The sequence below is a fragment of the Sciurus vulgaris genome (genome assembly GCF_902686455.1).
Source record: "Sciurus vulgaris genome assembly, chromosome: 12".
NCBI lineage: Eukaryota > Metazoa > Chordata > Mammalia > Rodentia > Sciuridae > Sciurus > Sciurus vulgaris.
Window position 1 is genome coordinate 46,684,585 of NC_136473.1, and position 23,201 is coordinate 46,707,785.

General features: G+C 40.2%; 1 protein-coding gene across 3 annotated transcripts in view; it reads left to right on the plus strand.

The window, feature by feature from the left end:
- The window catches only part of FAM107B (family with sequence similarity 107 member B), a gene marked incomplete at its 5' end in the record, with an annotated part of 213,903 nt that overhangs the window by 185,523 nt on the left and 5,179 nt on the right, over positions 1-23,201 (plus strand). For 2 of the 3 annotated variants that reach the window (XM_079107445.1, XM_079107447.1), the window contains one exon: positions 18,251-18,434. In XM_079107445.1, the coding sequence (XP_078963571.1) occupies positions 18,251-18,434 (184 nt within the window). Of the gene's footprint in view, positions 1-15,327; positions 15,475-18,250; positions 18,435-23,201 lie in introns of those variants that run through there. The other variant, XM_079107446.1, reaches the window with a different exon arrangement.

Consider the following 23,201-nt stretch of genomic DNA (forward strand, 5'->3'; position numbering starts at 1 on the left):
CATGGCGTTACACACAGTGGATATGATCATACATTTTGAAATTAAAAATACATTCTTTCTCTGAAGTCTGTCAGGTTTTTTTGTTTTTGTTTTTGTTTTTTCTTACACTAAATACAGTAGCTCCAGGTACTTCACAACAGAAGTATCCTGGACATTGCAGAAGGCAGGTCTTTGAGAAGGTTATTTGTAACAGAAGTGGAGAGAAAGGGAAGATAGTCCAACCTCTGTAGGGTTAAAATATGGTCAACCAGTGCCCCAGTCCACTGAGCAGGCTCTGAAGCTCAGGGGAGTTTGGGAGAAAAGAGGGTAGAAGCAGTAACTGTTGTTGGGATTGATAATCAGAGGACTAAAATGGAGGAGGAGGAAAAGAAATTCCTTAATGTTGGTAATGTATATCATTATCAAACACAATAGTTTTTAGCCATAGTAATACAGAGAATCCCCCAAACTAATACATTTTACTAATGGAAATAAAAGGTTATGACTTCAATTCTGAATATTCAGAGGTGAAATTTAAAAAATAACACATTCCTCCTAATTAACTTGTTACTTATAACCATTGTGCTTATGTATTTTCTACCAGAAAATGAATTTTTTAAGAAGTGCTCCCAAATATTTGAACTCCTATTCAATTTGATAACGAAACATTGAAAACCAAAGAGTAGACAATTTATTTTTAGGTTTTGTTCTTAGAACTCTGAATTGTTGTGAACTTTTAAAGGAATCGTCGCGTTTTTCTTGGCCTTTTTGCTACATTTTACTTCAAATACTTAATCCATTTAAGAAGGCAGAACTATCCTCTTATTTCTAAGCTTTTCAGATTGGTTTTCTTTTTAAAGGCATAAGGGAAGTAGTTAGGTGTCATGTATATCTGTAGTTTGTTAGAGAATTATTTTATAATTGTTATTCTGGAAGCAATTTGTGATTTCCTTTATAACCAGCTGTCAGTAAAGGACAAGTTCTTATTATAAATGTGTTGACATGTCATTTGTTCATGTCCTTATTTAATTAAAGTAATCAGTAACCTCTATCTGTGTGGATTTAAAAACAAGTACTATTGTGTAGCTCAGTGGTAGGGTACTTGCTTAACCTACATGAGGCCCTGGATTTAATCTCCAGCAAAAAGAAAGCAAAACAAAAATTAAAGCAACAACTACAACAAATTCAGGTACTATTAAAGGAAACTTCGGACTTTTGTGACAAGAACTGTGAGGGAAGTCAGAGCCGACAGGCAGTTTCTGAATATTGCTTTCTTGGATAAATGAATCCTGTTGCAGCTAAAGAAATGAAAACATTTACAATTTGGATAACTTCAGGTGAGCAGCAGAATTCTCCATTTCATGTGGAAGGGTATCTCACATGGCGTCTACTAAAGAATTACTATATTTTTCTGTTCTTGTACTTAATCATGGTGGCTATTATAGAATTTAAGTCCTTAATGACGTGCCGAAACTTTGGGAAGATGTTATCTGACTGCAGCTTTATTAAGTAGTGACAGCTTTGATTGAAGTGCCACAAACTTCCAAAGTGAGTAGGCTGATGGGGGATGTTTGCAGTTGGGGCCAAAGTCCTAATACCTGTTGTCCAAGAACTTGGAAGCTTTGGACTCTGTGGTTGGAGGTTGGCGTTCTAACACATTTGTGTGTGAAGGTTGGAGTTGGTTTAAGAGAGAGAAAAGGAATTTACTTGAGGATGGAAGGTAGTAAGTAAATAGGAGATATTGCAACAGTCCTAAGTGATTCTTAAAAGCATCCACCTTGAATGAAGATGAATCACATCACTCTACTTCTGTAGGACCTGGATTATGACTGTCGCTGTTCCTCATCACTGAAACTGAGTGTTGTTTCTCTAAGGCCCTTTCCCATTCCCCTAGGAGTGAAGTAGTTAGGCTTTTCAGATATTGCGGCACCTGATGTCTGGATGTTTGAATGTGTCTTCTTTTTTTAGGCTTTAATTGTTGGTGCTTCTTGTTTGCCTAGTGTGTAGCTGTCATTTTTTCCTGTTACTGTTTAGAAAGTTTCCCTGGATAGATGGTCCAGCACTCAAGTAGGGGCCCATGGAGAGATCAGTGCAGCCTCAGGCCTGGGTGTGCTGTGACACGGGTGACTATAGTCACTATTTATGGCGTGTCAGTGGTTTCAGTGAGCTGAGGTTGCCTGGTTTTTGTTTTCTGTGACTCTAGGAGGCAGCCTGTGAGAAAATGGTAAGGCCTGTCATTCGAAGACGCCAAACCTCCAGAGGGAGTTGAATTCATGTGCAGAGTTCAAGGGAGAGAGTTGAGCGTGGTGTAGTGCACTCCCCTGTTCTGGCACCCAGGCCCACTACTAATGTGTTTACATTTGGACTTTTGCCAAAACGCCCTTCCCTTGAAAAGAAAGTTTTCGAATAGACAGAAAAGCTAAGGCTGAAAAGACTTCTGTTAGCGAGTCCCCATCTTTGTTACTATTGCAGCTTTCACTCTGGATGCCAGGAGTACCAGACACTTCTGAGAAATTGTTCTTGCTGTGGTTTCCCTTTTGCTTTGGAGTTGAGGTTCCAGAGTAGCTAAATGTGGCCCAAAGAGCTCCTTGTCCGGAGCTGACATGTCCTTTGAAGGTGGCTGAGTTCCATGTGTTTTGTGGTCTGCTCAGGTTGCTGTAGCAAGCCTTGGCCTAGTGCTTCATCAGCAGTTATGGATGCTGGAAATCTGCGGGCAAGAGGCAGCTGCTTGGGTTCCTGGTGAGGGCGCTCCCTGGCCTGCCATTTTGTGCCATGTGCTGTCCTGGCAGGGGTGAGGATTGTGTGTGATGGGAGGAGAGTGTTGAGAGAGCAATCTCTGTCTCTTCCTCTTCTTCTGAGGACACTGATCTCATCTTAAGGGGTATACCTGATGACTTCATCTTCACCTAATCATCTCCTAAAGGTCCCTTCAGATACTGCCACCTGATGGGACAGGATTTTGAACTTCAACATATGAACTGCAGTCCTTGGTGGTACGTTGGTGAGGCAGAGTTGATTGTCTACCAGGTAGCCATTGCTGTCCCTCTTCACTGCTGATATGCCAGGTTTACATGTCCCCAGCTTCCTTTGTAGCTTGGTCACATGACAGTTCTGGCCACTGAAATGCATGCACTCAAGGGCTTCTGGGAATACCTTCTGTCCAGATGAAGAGAGCCAGCGAGGGGCTTTCTAAGCCTTCCCCTCCTCCTCTGAGCCCAGGGGCTGTGAGGCGGATGGAGCAATGAGGACAGCCCAGGTCCCTCTCAATACCATTGAGCTCTGTGAAGCCTTGTACTGTCTAACTTCAGCCTTCTTCTGTGAGCTAAAAATGGACCTCCATGGTTTCAGCCACCTGTTTTCAGGTGTTACCTGCACTCCAGAGCATCCTCGCTGATTATCTGTGAGGGGAGACCTTCCTCCTTGTGGAGTTGTTAGGAGGAACAGTCTTGGGAAGATCTGGTTTCTGAGGTCTCCTCGCACTCCCTGCCCTGAGGCGTTCCCAGTGCACTGCTGTTCCTCTTGCTGTATCCTGATGTCCTCATCCATAGGAGACTTCATCTTGCTGCCCACTAGGTCTTTAGGGCCCACCTCCGCATACTTAAAAGGGACACAGTGAATGTTTAAATCTTCTGTGGTTCTGTCTTGTAACAACTATTGGTGTACCATTCCTATTTTGCTTTAGTTGTCCTCCATAATGAAAGGGCTGTTTGTTGTTCACATTCAGAAAGCCCACGAGGCAGCCTGAAGAGAGTAAGTGGGAAAACAGACTTTAATTAAAAGTACCTGAGCTATATAAATACCTGTTCTCGAGGGTTTAGTTAGAGACAGTCTTCCCAGGGCATGCCCAATCCTCACACTCATTTTTCATTGTGAAAGCAGAAATCATTTAAGACTCAACTTGTATTCTTTTAATTATGAAACATTTTAATCATACAGAAAACTATAACCATAGCCCTTGTTTCTGGCATGAAAATCTTTATTTTTCTTTGTAAGAATGAAAAACGAAGTCTTCTGTCAACCACTTTGCGTTATTTCAGGAGTCAGACAGTAAGTTGAGTCGTTGGAAGTTGAGTCAGAATACATTCTTCCATGGGGAAGAGGCACTTGATTCACAGTATGGCTGAAATGTGGACATTTAAGATAGAAAGTTGTAAGTGAAAGGGGTATTGGTTGTTTTACCCAGAGAAGTGATGTTAGGATTTAGGTTTATGAACCTTTTGTGTAAGGTTCTTTCCATTTCACCACATATTGTTTGTAACTTATTAAGACAAAAATATCTCAAATCCCATGTCCCAAAACCACCAGGATCACATGTATGATCATGGAGAGGGTGCCTTCTTCTAGCTTGCCACAGCAGGACCCCACATCCAGAGCAACCTAGAAATTGTCTTGGAAGGCAGAGGTGGCCAGGTGCCTGTGCTGAGTGATCTGAAGGTGTGATTATGGAGAGGGGCCAGATCTGGATTGGATGTGGTCAGAAGCAAGCACTGTTCAGTAATTGGGCATCTTAGCAATTTTTATGTAGCAGCAGGAGAAAGGTAAGGTTAGAATGGTCACTTAGAAAAGGGGGAAGTCTGCTCATTGTCATGGTGGAAACTGAACTCTCTTATCTCATTCTGAGCCTTCTTCAGGTTCTGCTATGGATGTTGGGATAGAGCTGTCTGAGACACATCTTTCTTTCTCCAGTTGTCAGTGGGACTGATTTTCACTTTTTAACAACTTATTATTTAATTTTATCCTGAATACTGATGTTTGGGGAAGGATAGGTTTCAAGAGAAGGACGAGCTGGTAAGTAGAGACTGGAGAGTGTTTCCAAAGTGACTGAGCATTCACCGATTCACTGTTTTTATGACATTGCTGTTGTTCAATGGTCATATCTCAAGCTACCAAAAAAAAAAGGAAAAGGCAAATTGTCATGATGACTTTGTACTATCCTAAAATTTGGCAGACTGTAGAAGCAGACAAACCTATGGTGCTTTTATTAAAGTATACTTGTAATTTAAATAGATTTTTGTGGTTTTCAAAGATGCCAGCCAGATATTGATCAGGATAATGGTGGTATTAGTCATGATGCCAGAGACACCCCAAACAGTAAAAAACGGAGAAAATCAATTTAGAAAACTTACAAGGACAGTGGTAAGTGGAGGCAGTGTGGTGGAGTAACGTGGATGAGAGGTGGATCCTGGGTCTGGTCAAGGTCTTGCCAGCTTCTCTGTGAACTTAGTCATTTCATTTCCCTGGACCTTAGTTTCTGCTTCTGTCCCAATGAGGAGGTTGGACAGATAGCCTGTGTGTTACTTCTGAAATTTCTGTCATTAAATGCTTTTGAAGATGTGTCTCTTCTTTTGAACTTGTTAGTTTGGTCAGTTAGGCTTGGTTATGAATTTTATGGAATTATTATTCAACTCTTGAAGACAGGAATATTGGAAGCTTTAAAAGCCAGTCCAGCAGGAAGTTTTTTTGGTCTGTGGAGTTTCCTTCCTCTCAGGAGTGACTGAGCCTAAACCAACCATCTTCCCAGTCCACCATCCCCTTTGTAGTTCTGAAATGAATGGCCGAAGTATTTCCTCCTCAAAAAGTAACATACAGTAAAAGTGCCAAGGGAGGCTTCTGTGTTCAAGAATTTGTAGGTTAGGGATAAAGTGTGATAATTTTTGTAAATTTGAATTCTATGAGTACAAAATAACAAATATTTAAACATTATATTATGTGCAGATTTTGAAATAATGCAGAACCCAAAGGAATTGATTATAAGTTGCATGATTTCAAAGACAGTAGACCACAGGGTTTGTAAACTCCTGTTTGTGAAATTGCCGCATGGCTGCTCCACTCTAGCAGTCAATAGAAACACCTTACCTGTTAGTTGGTATCATGCCCCAGGCTGTCGCTTATGGACATGAAAGTTTCTAGTATGGACTGGTATATAATATACACTTAGTTGTAAACATCTTTGTATAGCCTTCAGATATGCCAACCAGGTATTCATCAAGAGGTATATTAATGGTGATGCCAGTGATAATGCCAAAACACCCTTCCCCTAACCAGTAACCCCATAAGAAGAGCCAAGCCACTAGGAAGGAGATCAGATTATACTTGGGATGCATAATGCCCTTGATTTAGCAGAAAGTACAGAACAAGCTTCCAAATCTAAGAGTTAATACAGTTCCTGCAGTAAAGTAGTTCAAGTGTGAACTCTGGAGTGGGCTGCCTGATGCTGCCACTTTATTTGCTTTTTAGGCTTCCACGAGCTTCTCAGCCTCTCTGAGCCTCAGTTTTCCCATTTGTGCAATGGGGTGAATTTAATAACTCCCTCAAAGTTTGTGTGGCACATGGTATACATTATAGAAAAACAGATTGCTGGGAGCATCCCAGAGATCATGATTCAGTAGATCTCAAGTAGTGCATTTGCATTTGACAAATTCCCTGGTGCTGCTGCCACACTGGCTATGACATAGCACTTTGAAGAGCTCTTTGCTCTTTATTTAGACAGACAGACACACACACACACACAGTCATTTGTTTTATAAAACAAAGGACATGTTATTTTGGAATATGGTATTTTTCTTCCACTTAATGCATCATGAATATTTCCTTTTCATTATTTATTCTAGTACTCTCTGATTTTTTATGCTCATTACATTCCATTTGATATTTATGTTTTTCCAATTTTTAAACTGTTTTAAGTCAAGCTGGAATAAGTATTCTTATACATACCTTTTTGTCTGTATCTTTGCTTACGTCTTTGGTAAATTCCTAGAAGTGGAATTTCCAGGTTTAAGTGTGTGTACATATGCTTTTGCCTCATGCTGTCCACATATTCTTCAAAAAGGAAACAGCAAAAATGTAACTTCTTAAAAGTAGTCTATGCCGGTAGATGCTTATTTTCTAAATATAAGGGGATATGGAGAAAAAAATTTGTTAACTTTTTTCATGTATATGGATTTTAGTAGGATTAGGCAAGAAGAATCCATGGATTTATAGAGAAGACAAAGAAATGTCAAGAAAAGTAATAAGGCTGAGTTGTGGCTTGATAGGGTAGTTTTTAGGCTTCAGACTGGAAGTAATATGATGCTGTAATGTATAGTCAATCTAGGTGATTTTATGCAAGGAAGAATAAATATTGTTTTATTTTTACTTACACATGGTAAATATGTGATTGCTACTGCTAGTTCAAGGATCTGCATTTTTAAAAATGTATTTCTTGTTTATGATACTTAGGAGGCCCCTGGATTTGAAGTTTTGGTTTAATAAAATCAAGTCCACACTCTTTTCCTATGTGAACCTCCCAGATCCTAAGTCAAGCCGTTAAGAATCTTCAAGGGGGAGGAGTTCAACAGATAAACTGAACTTCTTTATTACCATAGTGTGTAAGTGGTAAGGAATCTCAGGGGTCTTCTGACCTATCTTTCTCTTTATACAGATAAGGAAATCAGTTTATTATTTTCATATGAGCTTCACCATATACAAATTGGTTCTTTTTTTTTTTTTTTTAAGAATCAGTCTTGGAACAGCATTGTCTACTTTTTATTTTATTTTTCAGAAAGAGATGAGCTTTTGATAATTGAAGTGGCTGAATGGTTGACAGGCAAAGCAGGGATAGACACTAAAGCAGAAGACAAGGGTGATCACAACTGCCTTCCCCAGCCTAGAGTCATGGGTTGATTGCTGTGGGTCCTCACTGCCTGCCTGTCCCAGTGGAGGCCAAGTTCAGAGCTGCACACCACTCCCTCTTGTAGTATGACCTCCTGAGGCTTCAGAGCAACTTTGGTCAAAGAATAGCTCTCTTCAGTGCCAGTCCTGTGATTTTTAGAATTTACTCACCAGTTTTCTTATTGCAATTCAAAAAACTGGTTTCCTCTTTTTCTTCCAGTAGAAATATGTGCCAGGATCTCTTTAAAAAGCAGCAACCATTCTGAACACAAATTGTGCCTTTTACCACTGGGTGACACTGTTAGATTGCAGAATGCTCTTTATTAGTAGAATCAAGGGGTCTTCGAACTTCAGATTTCCTCAAACTACTCTATGTAGGAGAGAAACTCTAGAATCTAAAGTTAACACTAGTCATTTATCACATGTCATGTGATAAGTGTAACTTCTCAGTCTAAGGTAATTTTAAAGCCAGGGAGTTTAATCACTTAATGAAATCCATTAATTGAACAGCATTTTAGTTGCTTAAGAGGTTTGTGCAGTTTAATGGTGCTGCATATTAATGAACTACTAATTATTTCATGGGAGTATTTATGCAAGTCAGTATTCTAATATTTATTTCCCACCAAACAACAATCTGAGTTCTTTGTGTAGCAAAAGTCTCTTTGCCCATGCATAGCAATTAATGTTATAGACTTTTTAGTGAGGATTTTATTGAGCTGTCTTATTCAGGAAGAAGTATAAACTATTGGTTAACAAAAGGGGCATTTGGTTCCTGTACAGATACATTGCAAGAAATACTTGTCTCTAACTTGTGAGCACCTCCAGGATCAAATTAGGGCAGGAACTTTGTTCAAACTTTGATTTGTTCTGTTCTGAGCTCTTGAATCCGAGGTCCACATTTCTAGACTTCATTAGATCAGCATTAACTGGTCAAATTCAGTTGAGAAAAACGTGATATATGTCTCTGAGGATAAGAAATGAGGAAGAATCAGGCCATCCTTTTGTGGGCTTAATGTGAGTGATAAGAAAAGTTTTAAATTCTAATAGAAGCAGACTTCACTGTCCTAAGAGAGGTGTCAGCAACATCTGCAGGGATATAAAGAAGGAATCAGTGAAGGCTTAGTGGTGAGAGATTCTCTATTTGTATGTGCTGAGCTTCAGCCTGTGCCCTATTCATTCCATACATTTTTAGAGTGCCCACAGTGTGACACACAGCACATAGCATCTGGCTGGAGAATGCAGTGGGAAGTAAGACCAGAGGTGTTTCAGGGCCTCCTGGGACTCAGCTTAAGTCATGAGAAACCAGAACCTCAAACATCTACTAGTTGCCAGGTGTCTTGTACATGAGACTCTGTGCTAGAGCCCTTGGGCACATGATGAAAGTCAATCAGAGGCTACTTCCCTTCTGCGGAGACTCACATCTGTGTCCTTGCAGGGAGATAACAGAAATCCACCTGGAAAAAATAGCTCACAGGGAAGGGGAGTAAGGATTAAATCCATGGGTACTGGGGATTATCAAGTGGGATTTCATGCAGTAGTTCAGGTGAGGAAGATAACCCTACAAGGGGCATGGTTTGTGGAGAAGCAGCTTTGCATAAGGCTTTCAAAGTGCCTGGGCTTTTCATTGACTAGGAGGAGGGAATTCAGCCCAGGAGGAAATTTGGAAGAGAGGTGGAAATAGGGATGTGCATAATTTTGTGGGCACTGGTTATTTAGAGTAGTAGAGTAGGGTCCCTGCTGGAGAGCAGGGACCACAAGTTTGAAAAGGTAATTGAGGACCTTACTGTAGAGAAACATGAAAGGGAGGCCAGGCAGTTGAACATTATATCCTCAGGTGACAGTGCTGTTTGGCTTAGAGGCTTCTGATTTGATTGAATTAGGCAATACATTGGATTTGACTGAGGGTGCAACTGGATTAGAAGGAAGAGCCACCAGGAGGATGGAGCTTAGGTAGGATCTGATTGCATGATACTGAGAATTGGAGGGACAGGGATGGAAACCCAGGACTCTAGCAGTGGCAAGAGAATGGTTTTCAAATACTTGTATGAGAAAGAACTGATGATTTGACCCACCATCAAGGATGAGGGATAGGACATTGTCAGAGATATCTTAGGTTTGAAATCTGGGTGATGGTACTTTTGGGAAAATAAAGAAGTTAGGAGAGTACAGCAAGGGATTATTTCTTACAGTGGCAAGATGGTGTGACTGTGACAGACAGTAGCTTCAGTCTCAGTTTGCCTGAGATGATCAACCCTGCAGTATCAGCTCAGTTGTAGGTTTCCTATCTTGTCCAGAACCTGGTCCTCGATAAATGGTAAGTAGGTTGGAGCTCAACTCTTCACATGTTGATTGAGGTGAATGTTCCAGTATGCAGCTGGAATTTTAGATCCAGAGCTTGAGAATGTGGGAATGGTCTTCATATCTACTCTAGAAATGGGCCATGAAATGGAAGTGGGGTGGTAGGAGTGCACAGAGTCTCTAGAGGCAAGCCAGAGGGAAGGCTGCAGGGCTGCAGACCTACTTCTAGATAGCTGAGGCTCTGGGAAGAAAGCGGAAGCTTGGGCAGAAAGTTGGGGCAGACACCAGAGAGGCTGGCCCATAGGGCTTGCTTTCAAATCCAAGAGGAGGTGGACAACAGCTTCAAGTCCACAGAGAAGCCGAGGTGAATGCCACCTGTGAAGAGGCTGGGAGCCATGGAGTCCTGAGGAAGTCCCCTGGACATGGTTGGTTTGGGGAGTGGCACCATGTCTTACTGGCAGTAAATGTTTGAAGAATGGCATTGTTATTTGTTAGTGATGCAGTGGTAGCTTTTTTGTCTTTGGCTGCTTCATGGGTCACAGTCCTGGGCAGACCTTAAAGGCTAGAAGCAGAACTTTTATCTGAAAGAACATCTGGCTGGCTAAGGGGCACTACCAGCCCCTAGGAGGTGACTGGTAAGGAAGCCAAGGCCTTCTCAGGGTCATATTTCTCTAGGTTAGTTCCCAGGCCTAGCCATTTTTCTGGAATAAACCCAGATGTATTTGTGTGGTCTATTTTAAGCCGCTCTGCTTTTGTAATTCAGATGGCACTAAAGAAGTTAGACATGCAGTACTACCTGCACAGGCTGCAGAACCATCCTGTAATGGGGTGTGACTTGCTGCCTGTGGATAGCTGTGCTATGTGTCACCAGGGCGGCATGCGTGCGGTTGTCTGGTCACCTGTCTCAGTTCTTGTTATAGGTGCACTGCTTTTGGACAAGCCTAAGGAGCAACTCTCTCCCTGGGCATGCACTTCTCACAGAATTAGGGTGTTAGTGCAGTCTACCAGGGAATTCTAGAATCTACCCTGAAGCAGAGAGAATGTGCATGGTTCATGTCTTATATCCTTAGATGTATTTGCGTAACTTAGTGAAAAGAGTCACCAAGGATCAGTCTCTTGCCAGGACAGGGTACAGGGGTGTTGCAGTTGACCAAGGGCCATGAAGGATTTTGTTAACCTCTTAAACCCTTTTTCACCTTCTCTCCTAGCCTAGCAGCTTAAGCAGCCCCAGCTTTCATTGACCCTCAGCATCACTTCCTTCCGATCAGGCAACTACAGGATCCTGGGTGCTCAACTTGGGCATGGTGCTCTCTGAGATCCAGTGGGATCTTGGGTCCTCGACTTTGGCATATGTGCTCTGAGCCTCCTCCCATCATTTTACTTCCTTCAAAGCCATTGTACATTTTTGAGCAATTTCTCATTAGATGTGAATGCATTAATAGTACAGAAACTTGATTTTAAATATGCTGGTATAGTAAGCTTTATGTTTGACATAAGAGCTTGGCATATAGAAGTATAAACTATTGTAGTACACTTTAGGACATTTTATCATCTCTGCAGCCCATTGTGTATCATTTTCCAAGCGATTACATTTAACATTATGCAAAACATGCTGATCTACAGAGATCCCCCTGTTCTCTATTTTGGCTTTTTTTTTTTTTTTTTTTTTTTTATGGAGTTCTATCAGTGAGTGGTTTAGTTCAGATTCCTAAAGAACTTGGGAGTTAAATAGCATTTATTTGGTTTAATAATTTAACTAAGAGATGTTATGATTTTGTAGATCTTTCATTTATATAATTGCTCTGTTATTCCAAGTGGATACCAAGACAGTGACTATTCATCATCATAGATAAGAAGATGGAAGCCCAGACATTGGGAAATTTTTAGGATTCTCCAGGCATTGGCAGGCTCAGGCTGCCAACTCTACTCTGCTTTGGTCTTGCCTTATCAGGGATTTTCTTTTCTTTCCTTCACTTTCTACCTCCCTGTCCTTTCTCTGTCATCCTTCAGGGTCCAGATTGGAAAAATGACAGAGGCCAAGATTAGGTTCTTCCACCTAACTTCTTTGTCTAAAATAGTAGACTTGTAGTGTATGATAATCCATTTTGTTAGCACATTAATTAGTGGAGAGTTATATTAGTGAATTCATTTGTTGGGATTATTTAACTGCCCGGTTTGTTAAGCATCTGCCACATGGGCAGGTACTGTGAATGGTAGATGTTTTCCAGAAGTACTTTCAGTGTTTAGAACAACTTTGCAACCGTAAGTATATTGGTTCAGGTTTCCTGTTGTGGGAATAAGATTCAGGTTAAGTAATTGGTACAAAATCACATAAATAACCTAAGCAGGATTCTATCTGGGATGACTGGTCCTCAAACCTGATGCAGTTTTCCATTATACCACATAACATCTTATTAAAGACAGTATAAGATGGATGAAATCACAAATTTGTAATAATGTAGCAAGAATTAGGTAATTTGTAGGTGGTAATTTTAATAGCTATTTTATATTAACTGTGTTTATTAAGGTGTAACATACCTACAGAGAAGTACATGCACATAAAAGTACCTGCAGATGAATTTTCAGAGTGAATGCCCCTGAGTAACCAGAATCCATGTCAGGAAACAGAACACCATACCCTGAGAGCCCCTGCTCTTGCAAAGCCTTCTCCTCATTACCCACTCTCAAGGTAAACAGTATCCTGATGTCCACCACCCAAGGGTGGTTTTTGCCAATGTTTGAACATTGCATACATAGAATTACCTGATAAGTGCTTCTTTGGGCCCTCTTTAGTTCAGCATTGTATTTGCGTGATTCAGCTGTGCCCTTGCTTGTGGTTTTTATCCATTTGTTCTTAATCACTGTATAGAATTCCATTGTGTCAACACAATACCATGTATTCATCCATCCTACTGTTCATGGGCTGTCCTCATGAAAGCATGGTTGGCATTCTAACTCAGGGCACCCAGGTCTTTGCAACAACATCATTGCCCCCTACTGGTGGCCCCGCCTTACCCTGACCAGTTTATCTTGGATATTGGTGTGTATTCTGACTTCCGGATGTTTCTTGTCTTGATCTCTTCCTCCTTTCCCATCTTCTAAATATAAAATATGTGCCTTATTTAAAAATGCATTTTTGGGGGATGAAAAAACTGATGAGAAAATGAATTTGATATTTTCCCAAGAGTATCACTGTTTGACATTTGTACAGCAGCATATTGGGAGCAAATTCATTGAGAATTCTTTCTTGTTTATAATGACTGACTTGGGAGCTGCAGGGTCTCTCCTATAGTAGTAATGGAGCTTGGCAAAGTATGAAAAATTAACATTTCTGCCCTTACATGGATTGCTCTGATGGGGTGTCTTTTCTAAGCTTTGGGGATTGTGGCCCTAGAGGTCCTCTGATCATTTGTCTAATGCCTTTGGGTGCCACATCATGTCACAGTGTGCTGGTCCAGGACTGAATTTTTAAGTTTGCCTCAAGGCCAGGCAGGTCAGGAATTTGTCAGCTGAAGCCAACTGCTGCTTGGGAGAAATTCCCATCCTAATTCATTCTCCTTCCTATCTGGAAATGATGGGTGCAGAGTGAGATTACTTTGGATCCAAGAAGTGCCTGTACTTTTTCAGGCTGATGTAGGTCTGGAATTACCAGCCTCCAATCCTTGGGTTTCTCAAGGTCTTGACAGAGGTTGCCAGAATCTCCTAGAGGCAGCTTGGGAAATAGATTCTCTGAAAGAAATCTTTGGAATACTTCTAATTTTTCATGAGTTGTAGCATTTCAAAAATGTGTTTAATGTAGACTGGTTATAGTACGCCTGTAAACTATGGGCATTGCCATGGGATGGGTAACTTTTAAATAATTCAAGTATGAATGCTTCCAGGGAGAGTTAGGTTTTTAATATTTAGGTAAACATGAAAATTACCATAATCTCTTCTGATTTTTACATCTCATCAAAGTAGCTTTCAAATTTATCTGTCTGACATAGAAATATGCAGGGAGTTTATCTACTTCATCACAGCATGAAAGGCCTTTTTTTCTTGCTACACTCCAACACCCTCACTGGAGCCATTAGAAATCCATGGAACACCCTGATGGTGTAATAAAGCTTTTTGTACTTTTCACAAGGTTCTTATGTTTGTAGCATGAATGAACTTGGGAACCATTGAATTTATCAGCCAGAAAGTCTGTGGGTCATTCAGCTGAACTTGTGTTTTTGAAGAATACAAGGCCTAGAGAGAAATAGTTTTTTATACAAGGTTACTGAGACCTCTGCATAAAACATATAATGGTGTTGGTGACATAGTTTGACTGATAATAGCTTCTACTTACTGATTGCTCACCTATGTAAGAGGAATTTTATGGAGTTCTTACATACGTTTCAATCAATTCTTGCAATAATATTCGTTGTAAAATAGGGAATTGAGGTTCACAGAAGGTAAGCTTTGTTTAAGATTTCAAATTAGTTTTATTTCTTCTTCATTAAGCAGACCCTGGTTTTCTTTCATTGACTTGGTACTTTTTAAAAAGTTACTTTATGAATCAGTGAGGTGGCCAGTGGAGTATGACAAGAAAGTCTTTGTGCTTATTTCTAGAAGTTTCATGTAGTAATATCACCTGGCAAAGTGCTTTCACTTATAGACTTTCTGTGTCGTCTTTCTTCTCAGACTTCTGTATTATTTGATGATCTGTATTGGAACCCTGCCTGGCTGGCCTACCAGCCCTTTCAGCACCACTGTACCTAGTTGATATCCAGGCAGCTCAGGGGCTCCCTCTACTGGTAGTTAGCCCATGACTTTGTAACTTCATTCAAGTAACACTGAACAAATACAGGGTTATTTAAGAATAAAGGCGTAACCAGACATGGTCTTTGTGGTAAAAGAGATGGTAAAACTTATGTGCCTATCCTGAAATGCAAAGTGGTAATCGATGTGTACCAGTAAAAGAGAACAAAAAAATTCCATTACTGTTAGAGACTGGAGAGTTTAATTACAGCCAGAGAATTAGGGAAGGCTCCATCAAAGAGTTGACATTTATCTGGATCTGAAAGGAGAGTGCGATTTGGCTTTGTGAAGATCCAGGAATGGAGCAGAAGGAGGGTGAGCATGCATGCTGGAGGGGACAGGGCTGGCAGAGACATCTAAAGCGAAGTCAGAAAAACATCAGTCTGTCTGCCACCACACTGCAGCTGTCCTGGGCTAAACCTTTTCTGGAGGGCTGTGCTAGCAGCACTCTGGTTCTTTCCCTGCCTGCCCTGTCTATTCCAAACTCACCCACTGTAGCAGTGACCTTCAGAGGTGCTCTTCTGTTGATTTGATGTCATGGAGATTATCTGTGGTTTAGAGCTGAGAAATAGGTCCTTTTATGGAAGCCTGTAACCACCTTTGTCTACTGATTAACTGGAATGAAAGTGCCTTTGACTCTTTAGACAACTGACTACGTAGAAGTGTGCGTGGTGCATTTGAGGTTTCAAGCAAGGGGCACGCTGAGTGTGGGCAGCATATTGGTCAGGCTGGCTGTGATGTGTTCCCTGACTCACCATGTGCAAGGTTTGTAATTCTCCACTTGGTTAAGGTTGCAGACATTCTCATTTAAAAGATCAATGTAGGTAGTCTGTAAGGAATGTTTGGGGTAACTTGTCATATATTCCTTATTCTTCAGTAATTTTGATCCTTGATATACAGTGACACTACAAATATTTAAGCAGAAGTTGTAGCTACAATTCTTCTTTCATCAACTTCTTTGGATTTTATTTGCTTTATTTTTGAGATGTTGCTATTACTGTTTGGAGGAGAGACAGGTTTTGTGATGAGAGGACATTGATTTTAGTTTTAGCTTTATACTGTTGGCAATGTAAGTGGGCACGGGATTTAAATTTTGTTTCTCTGTTTTATTGTCTGTGAAGTAAATATTCTAGTTCTTTTATTTGTAAGGGAGTTGCTGGAATCAAATTTGGTTTTGTATCTGCAGGTGCTGAATCCAAAACTCTCTGTAATTTCTGGCTGCCACATTGTACAGTTTCTAGTCAGATGTGCTAGAGTCCAATAATATCTAGGAATACTTCAGGGATTTGTGGAGACCTCATCAGTGACTTTGAAACTCAGGCCCTGCTTTGATTTTAGTGACTGTTGCTGCATGTACTTTCTTATTTTAGTTGCAAACACATCTTTGCTCTCTTCTAATGTCACCCACCCTCACATGTGCTGGAGGCCAAAGATGTACAACTTACCTCCCCTTGGCCCTTCACGCTGCCCTGCCTGTGAACAGGAGTCACACCCTTCTCCTCAGTTGTATGCTTGTGACCACCTTGATGGTGCTGACTCCATTCAGGAGTTCATCCATGGAGGAGCTCCTTCTTAGTACAGATTTCATTTAGTTTGATATTTATTCAGTGCCTCTTGTGTTGGGCAGGGTATGAAAAACTGGGCAAGAAATTCTTACCTTGCAGAGAAAAGACAGAAACCTGTGGTTAGCCTATGTCAGGATGCATTTTGTGACAGAAGAACAGGTACACTACTGCTGGGACTGGTGGGGAAGGCGGCAGTGTTGTGTGTGAGCTGTTCTGATGTGCCTCATCCTCCCATGTTTTCCTCTGTTCTCTAATTACTCTTCCATCTAGGGGGGAATGGAACTAGCTAGACAGTAGGAAATTGTGTACTATGGACTTTAGAGAAGGTCCACCATCAGCTAGTCTGTGTAAAGAGACCTGGTATCTGATTTTCAGTTTGGAAGTTGAAGTCACCACACTAGAACAGGGGAGCATCGAATGGCATGGTAATTATCAACGAAATATTGGCCAGGTTTTTTTTTGCAGGAAGGGGAGCAGTTATGGGATCCACGCCAAAAGTTGAGTCTCAGTGACCAGTGACCAGATGCCAGCCTTGGCTCTTTCTGCAGCCTGTTGCTCAGCCAGTCCTGTTCATCTCACCCTGGGCCCACTGGGGTTTTTCTTATGTCTCACAAAATGGAACTGGTATTCACAGGGCACCCATTATGTCACACACCACCCTAGGGATCTGCACGGGGCTAGGAAAGAGGGTTATAAATACCCTACTCCCCAGGAACTCCTCTCTCTGGGAAGGACACAAACGCTTGAGTCATGGAATTGACAACTCCAGAGAGACCAGGGTGGGAACCAGAGGGAGATAGAGGCCTGAAAGGTTAAGGAACTCTGTCCAGGCACTTTAGCAAATTGTTCCTTCTGAGAAACCCCAGTGACTCCATTTCTATCCCACAAAAAAGGCTCTTGCTGCAAGGTCTCCCTCCTGTCATCTGCCTTCCGGCCTTCTTCTGATCCAGCCCTGGGCATAGAGCAGTGTAAGGAAAACAGGTCACCCTTACCCTCAGGAACTCATGCCCTGTACATTCAGCCATAGATAAGTAGATCTGGTAGAATGGCTCATTTGGGGAAGTGCTGGGGCCAGAATGGCTTTTAGCAGGACCATCAGGAAGTCAGGTCCCTCTGAGCAGGTGCCATTGAAAGACAGAACTGACAGGATCTGGGTAGGATGAAGCCCACAGTGCTCAAGTTAAGAGAGGAGGAGATGTGACTAGGAGCACCACAGGTCAAATTGAACTGTTCTGAAAGCTGCTGCCCCTGATGCAAGGTTAAGGCTTGTGCATATCCAGTGCAGATTCATTTGCTGAGACTGAAGGAAGCTGGTACCCAGTGCTTGTTGCAAGGTTGTTATTGAGACATGGTGACAGGAAGCATCTCATGTGACCAGAACACAAGTATGAAAGGCAGTGATTAAACCAGGCCACCAGACTCTTCTGTCTTATTGTCTCAGGCATCACTGAAGAAAACCACACTGCTCCTCACTCCTTTGCTCCCTAGTTACCTTCAAAACACTTGGGATGACCAAAAAACCAAAAGCCAAATGCTTTCTCTGATATGTGGATGCTAATTCACAATGGGGGTGGCTAGGGAAGAATAGAATTACTTTAGATTAGGTAGAGGGGAGTGAAGGGAGGGGAGGGGATATGGGGTAGGAAGGATAGTAGAATGAATCAGATATTATTTCCCCATGTACATATATAACTATATGACCAGTGGTGTTCTATATCATGTATAACCAGAAGAATGAGAAATTATATTCCATTATATATGATGTATCAAAGTGCATTCTACTGTCATATATAATCAATTAAAACAAATTAAAAAATATAAAACACTTTGGGGATGATTTGCCAGTGATGTCCCTGACATGGACCTGGAAGGGTAACATGACTAGTGTGCTGAACTGGGCACACCTGGGTCTCTATTTCGAGAGAAGAAATCTTGGCAGAAAAACCTGCAAGTAAGTCTTCTCTTTTCTCATTCAGACAGCCTACTTGAGGATACCATCCCCAAGGACTCATATCTCATCCCAAGAAACATCATGGCTGAGCCAGACTACATAGAAGATGACAATCCGGAACTCATCAGGCCCCAGAAATTGATCAATCCTGTCAAAACGTCCCGAAACCATCAAGATCTTCACAGAGAACTCCTTATGAATCAAAAAAGGTGCTGTAGTTTCTGGAGCATGGCTTCTATAAAGGATTTTCAGATAACCAGATTTAACAGTGATTGTTTTTACAGAGGCTTTGAACAGTTTTTGTTTCTTGACTCTACTTAAGGTTTCACTATTCCTTTTCTCACCTTCAAGCTAGGTCATCCCTCCCTGAAGTGAAGTCCCTGCTGCAGCTCAGTGTTCTTCCCTTCTAAAATGCACATACATTCTTAAACTTTGGTGCAAGGGGCTGGGGCAAAGATATAAGAGAGGGACCCAAATAAAAAAAGAAATGTTATTTTTTTAATTTGAAATCTCTGGATTTTCCCCTCACTTTTGGGGAAGTGTAGGAATCAAATGTAAATCCTGTCTGCATTAGCAATTTGTAAGTGGCAGGGAGAAGTCTCTAGAGCCGTATTATAATGAGTGAATAGATTGGAATGTTTTTCCTTATGTTTTTGTTGGTTTGTTTTTAAGTAGTATTTTAAATTATTATCATCATTATTTACTAAATTTTTAGAAGGGAGCAAAGTGTTTACCCTCTGTCTTTGTTCTTAACCCATTTGCTAGTCCCATCTGTGCCATTAATTCTTTGGATGTTGGCCTGGTATCCTCTGCTCTTTGAGTGATATTGTTCGACAGGGCAGTATATCAGGAGAGCTAAAGATGCAGTCTACTCTAAATTTTTTATAAAAACTACTAAGCTTCAGTTAGAACTGTTTTCAGATCTTGTAGAACTGTAGATCACTCATCTACTTCCTGTGGTAATAATCCCTGGTGACAAGATCTATCGATGAATGGAAAGAAAGGCAGACCACTCTAGCACTGGGGTAATTTTTTTGTAACTAAATTTGTTTCTCTTGAGAGCAAGGTGAGGGCCAAATAAACTCGTTTGTGTTGATCTCTGTTGACTCCCTCTCATTTCCTCTTTCATTTTTCTAATTTATATTTTTACTATGTTTATTTCTACAGACTGCCTTACATTCTATTTTTATTTAATGTAAATTTTAAAAAGCATAAGTGTTGGGGGCATTTTTATGGCATTTCTTCCGAGTTCACTCCTTCCTACCAGAACTAATGACTCCTGTCCCTGGATAACTTTCTGGTTGTCTTTCTAGACATCTTTCTCCCCCTGGATTGTGGGATTGTGACTCACTCCTTTTGTCTCTGGCATATGCTAGGGTGCTATTAGATTAAAGTTTATTAAATTGAGCACAAGCTTGATCATTTTTAGTAGTGCTTAGCTTCTGTTTGCCTGTCTTTCCTACACAGTCAAAATGGAAAATGTGAATTTGGTTCTCTTAAGCCCAGAGCAAAACAGGACTGTATGCATTTTTAAATAAACCCCAGAGTTTGGAAGCAGGCCTGCTTGGGAAATTCTGTCTGTATTTTATTGGAAGATCATCAGGTTAGTGGACTTCAAAACAGTAGCATTTGTCACCTATTGGTTTTCTGATTGTCTACCTCTAGGGCTTAATTCCCTTATCTGTAAAATGAGGGTGGGCTTAGTTGATCTCTTAAGAAAGATTTTAGCTGAAATTGTTTTGTTTTATTTTTCTGTGAAATCTATATAAAGGCTTCAAGTCAGAATAAAGGAAAAAGTTAATCAAATTTTGCAAAATATATGTTCTCTGGATTATAGGTTACAAATTTACTGTGCAAAAATATAATTAGCCTGATACACATTGCTGCAGAACATATGGATTTAAGCAGTTGAGTCTGTTTATAAATTTTCTAGAAAAGGGACCTCCTTTTTGTCTTTCTCTGGACCATTCTTTCTTTCCTTGTTTACACAGCTGACTCTTTAGGCAGGCCTAATGCAACTAATTTGGAAGAATGATAACTTTGCCTCTAGCACTGTCATGTAGCAAGGACATTTGAGGTTAGAGGTCATGAATCCTGAGTGTTCACCATTGATCTTAATGTACTTTATGATCTTGGTCAAGAAACCCCTCTTGGTATCTTTTTCTTCATCTAAAAGGGGGGAATAATAATATATTTCTTTAAAAAATTAAATAGCATGTATTTAAAATGCATGGCATAGAATTTGTCAGCTCATACCATCCATCTTCCACTCCCCATGTGGTATACTGGGAAATTCTATTGCTTTTCCCCCTTTTCTTGAAAGATTCCAATCTGATGGAAAGTACTTAAAAAAAAAAAAAAAGACAGATTTCAAAGTCAAAAAAGATAAATATATCTCATCATATGTTGAAGACATAAACAGATTTCTCAAGGTAAAATCTTAGTTTAGCAGAGTCTTTTTTAGAAAAATAGTTGGTTTTAGGCTGAAAACTTCTCAAGCTTAGAGGAAAACTTTCCTTTTATTTATCTTCCATTTCATGAACCCTTTAGAGACTGTGGGGTTTTTATTTCTATTTTAGTACCAAATAATAGGAAGCATCACATCAATAATTACTACCAGGCTTGATTACTGGTTTGTAGTATAATGAAAGCCCGTTTTCTTTTCTACATTTGATAAAGGGCCTTCCTTTGTTTTGTCTTACTCAGTGATCTTTCCAGTAAACCAGTGTGGTCCCTTGCAATTGTCCCACTTTGACATGTTAGAGAGAACTGTTACTTGTTGAAGAATCTCTCAAGATCATGCAAGATTTTTTAGAATAAAAAAGGATAGAAATGAGCATAGAATTTATGGCAGTCTATAAAGATAAGTATAGTAATTATATAAACTAGAGAAAGGGATGAGGAAATGAGAAGGCGGAAGAATGAGATCAGCACAAAAGCTTTACCTGGAGAATTGACCTTTGCTCAACATAGCTAAAAATTTGGCTCAAAGCTCTGCAGCAGTTAGTTCAAATTATTTTGCAATTCACTTTTTAGAGATTATAAGAAAAAAGCAGTTACTACTTAGGAGAACAAGTATTCATCAGTCTTCTAGCTCTGAACCCACACTCCTCTATTTATCATCTTTTAGACCTGGCTCAGCCTCTAGTAACAGTATAAATTTCCACCTGGTCACAATCTGCTTCTAGATCTGATGGTTATGACCCTTTGTCAGGTTCTTGGGTTCCGTAGGCCTTCATCAGTGGCACAAAAAGACATATTTCAAAAGGCATTATAAAGCATTATGTTTTTTGTAGTTGAAAGGTCAATATTGGAAACATCTTTAAAAAATAAGATGATTTCTAACATAATTTAAGAGATTCAGTCCTCTATAAAGAATAACTTGGATAAATAAACCAGTTAAGTTAAACATGTCCCTAAAATGGTCTTTGGATTGTACATTTCTAAATCAGTGCTTTCTAGCTTCCTGAGTTTTCAGCTGATCTTTTGAAATGCTTTACTAGACAAATAGTTTCTCAGTGAATATTTTGCCACTGTACAGCATGGAAAAAGAGGAGGTTGTAGCAATAACAGATCAAAGTATTTATATTTTAATCTATGCAGGTAAAAATGGCTAAGCCAAAAATGTAGATGAGGCAGGTCAACCCAGACAGTTCCAAAATTATTAATCAGGGCTGAAGTCCAAATGTGACCATCCCTTTCACCAAAACCCAAAACCAATTAGACCAGGAGAGGTTTGGCTGGTGGGTGCAGGCAAGTGTGCTTTCTGATGGTTTGCTTCCCAGATCCTACTCTGGCTGGTGATGTGTCCCTAGTGAGGAGTGACTTCATTTATATGCCTGCAGGCATGCTTGCGTTTGAGGTGGAGGTGCAGTGCATATGGGTTTTTCCAGTTTGCCTCTGAATACTTAGGGTGTCTGTGCTGAGGTGAAGAAGAGTGAGGAAGAGAGCCTTGTGGTTGTACAGGTGTGGAAAGTGTGGGGGCACACCGTTAGTTATCTCTGGATCCAGGAATGGGTAAGACTTGATGGGGACAGGCTGTACCTTGTGTAATTTTCAGAGACACCATTGCATTGAATACAGTGCAGATGGTGTTCCAATGATTTGTTTAATGGGACAAGTTTGAGATGTGCTTTCACTTTTTATTTTATGGGTATGGATATGCTGCCCAACTATTTTTTGGAAAAGATACAAAGAGCTCCTATTAATTTCACAATTTTTAAAATTGGCTTTGCCTGCTGTGATAGTCACAGCTAGCTCCATGACTAGGAAATTGGTCTTGGGCAGTATGAAGCCACTAGTCCTTGACCACCTGTCACTCACGAAGGGATTGTAAGTACTTGTTATGTATATGTCAGAATTGGTTAAAGAGAATTAAGCATTCTCATGCAAGGGGTAGTATTGTTATTTACAAAATTTGGAGGTACTCATTTCTGACCCTCCACACTGTCTCTGCAGTTTGATCCACTTAGACTTAAGAGAAGCACAACAGGCAGTGCTTAACTTCTCCCATTTGGTTAAATGATCCACTATGATAAAGTATTAACTGAAGGTCTATGACTTCTTGAGTGTTACAAGTACAGAATATTTATTACATGAGCACCACTTGCCTGAATTGTCTGTTACTAAATATTTTATCTTACTGTCACCATTATGTAAAATCTTTTAGCAGAAAATGAATACTGTAGAATAGTTAAACCCATTTATAAGTTGCAGTGGAATATCATCTTAATGTGTTATATATCAAAGTCCATTCAGTGGGTTTTGCATAATCCAGAAGAATGTAACAATAATTGAAGTGAATTTTGCTAGTAGAATACAGGGAAAGAAAAATCTTTGAAATTTAAATTATTCAGATAACTAAATTCTTAATCCTAAAATTTAATTCTCTTAATTCTGTGGTGTCAAATCAAGACTTTCTATTATTCATGAAAATAAGAAGCCTCTTAGTCTTTTTTTCAGATTATTTTTAAAAA